Consider the following 9495-nt stretch of genomic DNA (forward strand, 5'->3'; position numbering starts at 1 on the left):
CGGATTCACAAGTCATTAAACAATTTAAACTAAAACTAAATCAAACCTAAAGGCTAAAAGGAAATAAGAAACTCACTTACTCTCCCAAGCCATCGCCGTCCATCCCTATTCAGTAACACTAACAACAACCACAACTGAACTCTACAAACTTTATGTTGTAAAACTTTATATATTTGTGTGTTTTTTTTTTTTATTGTTGTTGTTAATATATAGATTTTTCTTTCTATTAGATTGTGTAATTTATACTTCTTGAGAAACATCTTGAAAAAAATTTCTAGAGCCACCACTGGTAGTTTACTCATAATAATTAATTAAGAATGAGTAAAAGTAGGCATAGTTAAAATTTATATTGAGTATCTTTGTTTTTTCATTTCTTTTTTATGAAATAATTGTTTAGGATAGAGAGATTTAATCTTTTTTTTTTTTGAAAAAATGAGAAATTTGACCCTTAGACGTTTGCCTATCACACGAAGAAATGTTAAGAAAGCTCTTTACGAGTAAATTGTTACACAAACAAAAAAAAGTATTGGAGTCGTTGGGTCACTTTCTTGGGGCGGTTGGAAGGTGAAAAGTCGAAAAGGACTTGGCGATACCACTCCGCGTGAGCATAGTTGTAAAGGGTACGTTCGTCTTGTTGTGACCATTAACAAAGTTCTGCCCTAGCTTCTACGTTACGCTTTACATCTATAGTTTACTTAAGTTTGACTTAAAAAATCATGCTTTAGGTTATAAGGTTATTAGCCTTTTTATTTATTTTAAAAATAAGACTGTTAGGCTGTTAGAAAATGCTGGAAATTAGGTAACTCTCTCGAAATCGATAATCTAAGAGAGTGTTTGGATTTCGTGTTTCCATAACTTATAACTCTGTTTCCATCACCTATATCTCAAAAATGGTGGGACCTATGACTGAGAGGCTTGTTTGGATTTTGTTTTTAGTTATTGTTTCCATCACTTAATTTTTTTATTTTTGAGTGATGAGTTATGGAAAGTGAAAACACATTATAGGTGTTTTTAGTTTCCATAACTCTGTTTTCACTTTTCAATGGCATTTTCGTAATTAAACCCACAACTCAGCCATAATGTTGGACTTTTTTTTGTTTTTTTGTTTTTTTTGAAACAACGCATCCAGCCGCAATGTTTAACCTTTTAGTTTTTTTTTTTGAAACAAAGTCACTGAGTGATGAGTGCCAAACGGGTGGGCTGGAGAAATTGAGATATTTTAAGTGATGAGTGATGAGTGACGAAAATTGAGTGAGGAGTGATGAAAAAAAAAACAATCCTAACAGGGCCTAATTTTTTTTTTTCATATGATATAAAATTTGTATTTAAAAGCTTGATATATATATATATATATATATATATATATATATATATATTTGCTGAATAAAGCTTGATATATAATGATGCGTTGATAAGTGTCATAAATATAATGCATTATAAGTTCAACTCTCAGAAGTCAAATCTCTCTAAATTTTTTTTTGAGAGGAAAATCTCTCTAATTAGAGAAGATATATTGTGTAATGTTTATAAAAAATATGATAAATATGTCAAATACATGAGATAATTATTGTTAAACTTGAAGGTAAGACTATTTATTAGACTCCTCTTACAAACTTCATACAAGCGGAGTCTTGTCACTACATACAAAATTTTTTATATAAGGTTGATAGAAGGATTTTTGTACTATTGGGAGGTTGTTCCAATTGAAAATTTAAGGACTAAATTGATATTTATATTGAATTTTAATGATTATATTTATAGACAATTATTGTGGGACCAATGGGGCCATATATTTTTTAAAAATCATAATAGTTTAAAACATATAAACAAAGATGAAGGAGTAGTAAAACTTAATAGCTTGGATAAAGTGGAATAGTGCATTAGGAGTATTGTGTGACCACAGCAACCTATTAAATTTAATGAAAATTTTTATAAGACTTTTATGCAACCAGCTATGCTCTATGATACCAAAGGTTGGGCAATTAATAAACAACATATCCATAAAATTAGCATGGCGGAAATGAGAATGTTAAGACCAATAAGTAGGAATACACGGAAGTGATGGAAAGATAACATTCGAAATGAGAAATTCTACTTAAAGATATGAGTAGCGACTATTAATGAAAAGACGTAGGAGAATCATTCATCTAAGGTTTATCAATAGTTTGGGCTTGGTAGGTATAGTGTATTTGTATATTATGCTTCTATGAACTTCGGGTGAAAAAGGCCCAAAGGGCTTCATGTATTCAGAATCGATCCATCCACTTTGGATAGGCGATGCCGAGTTGAATTGGAGGATTGACTTTGCTCAAATCCAATCTCTATGTCTTTTGGGCATTGCATATCCTTGTTTGATTATGGATGATGACTTTGCTCAAATTCGAAGCAGCCAGTATTTAAATGAGAAAGAGGTCTACCTGATCTAGAGACGGTTAAGGAGATATTCAAATATGCTTTTAATTAAGTAGGTAGTGTTTTTGAATCAAGAAGATTTCTAGAGTACTATTATTTACAATTTACATATAATTTAAGCAAACGCATTGCTAATACATTTGGGTAAACATGTACGCATAATACAAGACCACCACTTTTGAGGTCAAGTTCCATTGCAGTGCAATCACTGGAAGAAATTCCTCCACATGTTGAGAAAGTGAACACTATCTATCCTTGGGCTGCCTATCAGTGACAAAACAGTAGCTGCAATATGCTTTGAACTAAGCCCTGCTGCTTCTATTTGGTCTGTTTGAGCTCCGTGGTCAATATATCTATCAGGGAGCAGCATAGCCCTCCACTACAATCACAGAAAAAATAAATTAATTAACAACTAATGTTTTCAATTAATAGTCAACAACTAGAGCAATATCCCTTTCTCTTAGGATTACCACGAACATCACTTTTGTTATGCACCAATTATAATAAAATGTGTAAGTAATTGTGAAAAACATTGTGTTGTCAGACTTATTAAATTGGTAAATGAGAGAAAGTATCTTGTAAGATGGCGTGTATATATATATATATATATGAGCACAATATAAGAATATTACCTTGAGATTTCCATCAAGTAATCCATTCAATCCCAAGAAGTGGGAAACATGAGAGCTAAATCCTCCGATAGATCCTTCTTCAGCAGTGATGAGGAACTCATGTTCTTGAGCTAAGCCTCTAATCAAATCTCCATCAAGAGGCTTGCAGAATCGAGCATCGGCCACAGTTATTGAGATGCCAAGAACTTGAAGCAGCTCTGCTGCTGCAATACAGCTTTGTACTATTGTCCCATAACCCAAAATAGCCACCCTACTTCCCTCCCTTAGCACAATTCCCTTACCAACCTATATTCCGAAGTTTGAGTAAGCACAATAAACAAAAATAATGGTTGGAAAAAAATAATTGTTACATGTACAAGATGAAAATAACATTTTAACAATGCTATAGACACAAATAGATTGGATTGGCGTGGCATAACTTTCATATGGGACCATTACTGACATCACATTTATTGTACACTAATCACAATCTATCACTTTAATAATATTAAAAAATATTGTAAAATTTATTGTGTCATTAGACTCGTTGATAAACCACTGAGGAGACTTGTAAAAGTACCTCCAAAGGTGTCCCTTTGTTATTTGGTGGAAGAATGGAACCAATGCCACTTCCTCTTGGGTATCTAAAGCAACTAGGCCGGTCATCAATGGCAGCAGCTGTAGCCACCATGTGCATGAGTTCGGTTTCGTTTGAAGGAGCCATGACCACCATGTTAGGTAAACAAGCCAAGAAAGTTGTGTCAAAGGCGCCACAATGGGTTGGACCATCTGCACCTACAAGGCCAGCCCTGTCTATAGCAAATCTCACTGGAAGCCTTTGTAGATCTACATCATGGGCAACCTGCATGATCAACACCAAACAAGATTTCAATATTTGATGTTTCCAAAATATCTTGCCAGAACATGAATAAAATTTTGTGGCCAAAGAAAACCAAAAGCAAAAATTTGAGAAATAGATTTATTCACCTGATCATAACCCCTTTGCAGAAAAGAAGAGTAGATGGCACAAAAGGGCTTGAGTCCTTCAGCAGCTAGGCCAGCAGCGAAGGTAACAGCATGTTGCTCAGCTATACCAACATCGAAACATCTATCTGGGAATTGCTTCTGGAATAAGTTAAGTCCTGTACCCCCTCCCATTGCAGCATGAATGGCTACAATTCTATCATCTCTCTCTGCTTCAGCAATCAATGACTCTGCGAAGTACTTTGTGTAGGATTGAGTACTCGATTTTGATTTTTGCTGTTTCCCTGACTTGGGATCAAATTTTACCACACCTAAAAATAAAACCAAAATCTGTCAAACCAAATGCGAACATGCTTTTTTTTTTTTTAATAGATACTATAGGATTTGAAATTCATGTCGTCAGCTCCTTGATAATTGGTCTTTAATTGATCTTTAATATTGTGTTAAGACACCAATTTTCATTTTTTCTTGTGTAAACCGAATTCGATAAAGAAGACTTTGCAAATTGAGCAAATACACTTCAAATATTAAAAGGAAAATACTTTGATTTAGGAATGATATGTACCATGCATTTTATCAGCCGCAACTTCAGCTGGAGCGTAGCCTTTTCCTTTCTCAGTGGTAACATGGATAAGCACAGGTCCTAGAGATGGTAGGTCCTTCACTTTTTTCAAAATATGGACAAGGTCTTCCACGTTGTGACCATCTACTGGGCCAATATAGAATAATCCAAGTTCTTCAAACAAACATGCTCGAGCACCACCCACCATCCCTCTCATGCAGGAATCGACTTTAGCTGCAATTTCGTGTGCTTGTTCTCCAATCTTCTTTGTGATGCCCTTTTTAATTAGGTGGATGAAAAGTTATTTGCTTGTTGTAATAATGTTGAGGATAGAAGAATGCATTGTAGTACAACTTCAATTAAATAACATAATTACGCATTTAGCAAAAGTTTTAGGTACATTATATATGTGCAGTAACTTGGATTCCTCAATTGAGTTCAACTATATGGTTTAATTGATACAGAAAAAAAAAAATTATTATCTTTTCTAAGAAAAGATAAAATCAATCTTGTAGTTTATTGATCAATGCATTCACATGTTGAATTTAATTAAGAAATAACAAAAGCTTGGGCTTGGGTCAGCTTTACTTCCAAAATGAGCTTTATCCCTCCTTTTTTTTTTTTAGAAATGATATGTCCACAACATTTTTAAAACATTTTTACAACAAATCCTAAGTGGCAAATTGTTACTAGTTGTTATTGTTGGGACAAAAAAGTAATCTTAGTGTTAGATTCAAATTTGAACCTATAACAACTAACCACCTATAATTTGTTGTAAAATTATTGTAAAAATGTTGTGGACGTAGCACATTTTTTTTTTTTTTTGGCATGAAATTCTTTTAATGCTCTTAAGAAGCAATAGTTATTTTAGCATCCAATATATGCATTCTCTCTTATACTATGTGGATTTCATATTGTATGGGATTTGCATATTATTGAAAGGATTATGCTATATTGGATGTATGAGACACATACTAGCCTATATTTGATGAGGCTTGAGATAATGATGACATTATAGGGTCCAAAAGTTTACCTTTGCAACTTCACGCAGCTGGTGGAACTTTCTACTTGAATGCAGCCTTGTTAAGGCTCTACTTAGAGCTCCAACCGGGGGAGCAGGACCATCCACAGTGGCGGTGGGCAAGGAGACTTGCTCATTGTCGTTCAAAATTATGATAAGATTGGTGTCAAGATAACCTGCATTGTTCATTGCCTCATATGCTTGTCCGGCTGTCATGGCCCCATCTCCTATAACCGAAATTACATGGTTCTTTTTCCCTAGCAAGTCTCTACCAACTGCCATTCCTGAAAAGCATTGAACATAGATAAGCAACTAATAAAATTTCATTTTGGGAAATTTTACTGCTATCTTTTAAACTATACTCATTTTCACACTAAACCCAAATACTACGAGAATGCATACTTAGGGTCTATTTGGATACTACTTATTTTACTGACACTAAAATTTATTGTTAAAAATACTATAGATAAAGGTAAAAGTTAGTTAAAATAGTATAGTAAAATAATTTTAATTTTACCAAAAAATACAGTGAGGTCCATGAATAGTACCAAAAAATGTAATAGTCCATGAATAGTAGCAAAAATAAGCTGAATAGTAAAATAATTTTAATTTTTCAATCCTTGTCCAAACGAACGCTTACTTTCCATAAACCATTACTCTTATAACATTGTGTACCTTATCTTGAGCTATCCCATAGATAATAATTTAGGAAAATAAAGGTGCATTCTCATAGTTTAAGGAATAGAGGTAAAATGAGAAAAATTTAGGGAAATAAAATGCTATTTCTCCCATTTATTATAAGTACCGACACTTAAATTTTAACTTTTAGGAAAAGTCCATTAATGCTTTATCAACCGGGCCCTCGTTAATAGCACTACGTCTATTGTACTCGGCCCAGTCTTAGTTATGGCCCGGGAATTATAATAATTGAAATCATTGCAAAAGTACTGAAGGCCTACCTATTTTGTCTTCTTGCAGGTTGCATTCCACTTTATGAAAGTAGAGATCAATGGCACATACCATTGAAATATAATTAGGCTTCATTTTTTTAGGTTTTTATTTTATTTTATATTCTTATATAAATAATTTAAGTTGAAGCTGCACTTTAAAAATGAAACCAGTTAAAAATATTTGTTGTACCTAAGCCAGCTGAAATGCTGGTAGAACTATGGCCAGCACCAAAGGCATCATATATACTTTCATCCCTCTTTGGAAAGCCTGCAAGCCCACAAGTCTGTCGAATTGTTTGCATTCTTGATCTCCTGCCTGTTAGAATTTTATGCGGGTACGACTGCGAAATTTCCACAATAAAAAAAGGCAATAATTTATATACTATTTAGTGATAAGACTATTCATAAAAGTTAGAATAATGGTTTGATTGAACTTATTATTTGCTAACAACTTTTGGAGTAATTTTAGAATTATATAAAAAAAATCGAAATTTCCACTAAAAAAAAGGCAATAATTTATATACTATTTAGTGATAAGACTATTCATAAAAGTTAGAATAATGGTTTGATTGAACTTATTATTTGCTAACAACTTTTGGAGTAATTTTAGAATAATATAAAAAAAATCATAATTTTAGCTACAACTATCATACGTGATAAATTGTGATGGTCTCTTTATAACTTTCATATGAGTTTACTATTTTTTCTTCATCATACACAGTTTGCTACATGGATATAGTTACGACAAAATTAAAATTGTGATTTTTTTTTATTGTCTTATAAATTTTGTAACTTTTTTTAATTAAGGTTGTGTTTGGCATTGGCTTAAAAAACCATATTTTTTTACTATTCAGTTTATTTTTGTAACTATTAATGGGTCCTATTGCATTTTTTGATGCTATTCATGAGTTTCGCTTTACCTTTCATTGAAAATAATAACAAATAACAATAAAAATCAAATATTAGTTCAAAATTTTGCCCTTGGATTAGATCCACATTTTGAACTGGGAAGTAGTCTAAGTTATGTATGTTTTCCCCAGCCAAAACCTTGTTAATTAAACTTCTTATATTTGTGTGTGGATTTAGCATAGATTATTTTTGTTAATTTATTTTATTATTCAGCTTATTTTGTTACTATTTATGGGTCCTATTGCACTTTTTAGTAGTATTTACAGGATTCACTTTACCTCTCATTAAAAAAAAGAATAAGAATAATAATAATAATAATACAAATAATAACAATAACAATAAAAATAAAATATCAATTCAAAAATTTGCTCTGGGATTAGATCCACATTTTGAACTGGGAAGCATTATATAGGGCCTGCATGAAAAAGAAAACAGAAAGACACCAATGATAATGAATTTACCTGATGTCCCACGTCCCAAATAATCTTATCGTCGGGACATTCAAATACATGGTGCAGTGCGACTGTTAACTCAGCCACTCCAAGGCTTGAACTTAGGTGCCCTCCAGTCCTTGAAACCGTGTATACAATCTCTTCTCTCAGTTCATTGGCTAACACTTGAAGTTCCTAATAAGATAACAATTAATTTACTTCAAACCTCAGTTTCCAGAGGATGAAAATCTGGTTTTATAATCAACCAAAAAGAAGCAAAGTGTGTTTTACCTCAGTGGATAGGTTTTTCATTTGAATAGGGTAGTTTATGGTGTCCAGAATTGGAGTTGAGGGCTTCTCTCCTGAGAAGTTGAGGTACTTCTTGATCCCTCCATTCTGCTTTATTTTGTGGTCTCTTTTCACCATGACTTCCTCACTTGCAGTTTTTTCCTGAGCAGCTATCACTTTTTTGTACTGAAAAATTAAACATAGTAATATATTTAGACTTCTTAGACATGCTCTACCTCTCATGTAAAAACATAACATTTCTTTAACTTTCTTTTAACACTGCTCTTTTTTTAGGAGTTAAAATTTATGTACTTTGAGAGAGAGAGAGAGAGAGAGAGAGAGAGACAGACCTTCAATTCCAGAGTGGCTAAATTCATTGAGCTTGGAAAAGAATGGAGTTCTTGAGAATGGAAAAGAGGAAGAAAACTGGTTCTAAGAATAGAAGAAGCCATTGTCTCTCTTTAAGAAGGATTTTGAAAAGTAGAGACTAGTTAAAAGAAAAGTTGAATAAGGAGCAGTAATAACAGTAGCAGTAGTAGAGGTCTGGTGAGCTTGTAGTTGTTGGCAAAGGTTGAGCTGAGGGGGGTTTTTATAGGAAAACTGTAAGAAGTGGGGTCCTATACATTAACATTTTTCTAACCTCGGCCAATTCATGCACGTTGCGTTTTTTATTTGGCCATGTTAGGCTGGGTTTGGATGTTAGCGTTTGCGTTGAAGCTGGTGCCTGCGTTTTTTATTCGGCCAAGTTAAGCAATTGGCCCATCAATTATTGTAATTTAGTTTGTCGGGTTTGCCTCTACAGTATACACTCCCATTAATTCCTCTGGGGTCCCTTGCGTAGTCGCGTGATGACCGACGATGCGATGACAATCGACTAGTGATTCTCGCACTGGATACGAGTTACGACAATGACATAAATATGGTAAAATAAATGTTTGTTGAAAAATTTACCTAGTTACCATGCACGTTGCAATTGCTAAATCGATTACGTGATTTCCTCTTCATTTTTAGGTCATATTAATAGGTGTTATTACTTATTAGCGCAATTATTAATAATTATTTTTTTTAAAAAAAATTGACACAATTTTTATGAGAAATATAAGTAAAAAAAATTCATATTTTTCTCTTTTCTTATAAAAAGTTTCAAAAAATATACTTGTACGGACCAAAGGTCATATAAGCTAGCTGCCACAATACGTTTTATGACTAGAGATCCAAATACAATGAATTTGTAAAGAGGGTAACAACAATAAAAGTCCCTCTTCTGTGTCTCTCCTCTCTTATTTATACCCTTTGCCCTTATCATCTCAGCTCTACACCTCTCCAT

At 33.1% G+C, this 9495-nt stretch overlaps 1 protein-coding gene across 1 annotated transcript; it reads right to left on the reverse strand.

The window, feature by feature from the left end:
* Window positions 1–2423: 2423 nt before the first annotated feature.
* Window positions 2424–8731, reverse strand: LOC142622051 (1-deoxy-D-xylulose-5-phosphate synthase 2, chloroplastic-like). The gene is made up of 10 exons (XM_075795461.1): window positions 8519–8731; window positions 8172–8354; window positions 7911–8075; window positions 6731–6881; window positions 5603–5874; window positions 4573–4846; window positions 4011–4318; window positions 3604–3885; window positions 3045–3329; window positions 2424–2791 (listed from the first exon to the last, which is right to left on the reverse strand). The coding sequence occupies exons 1-10, from the start codon at window positions 8618–8620 to the stop codon at window positions 2618–2620; spliced, it is 2196 nt and encodes a 731-aa protein (XP_075651576.1). The 5' UTR covers window positions 8621–8731; the 3' UTR covers window positions 2424–2617.
* Between the last annotated feature and the right edge of the window lie 764 nt (window positions 8732–9495).

This window comes from Castanea sativa, chromosome 1 (genome assembly GCF_040712315.1).
Source record: "Castanea sativa cultivar Marrone di Chiusa Pesio chromosome 1, ASM4071231v1".
NCBI classification, from domain to species: Eukaryota; Viridiplantae; Streptophyta; class Magnoliopsida; order Fagales; family Fagaceae; genus Castanea; species Castanea sativa.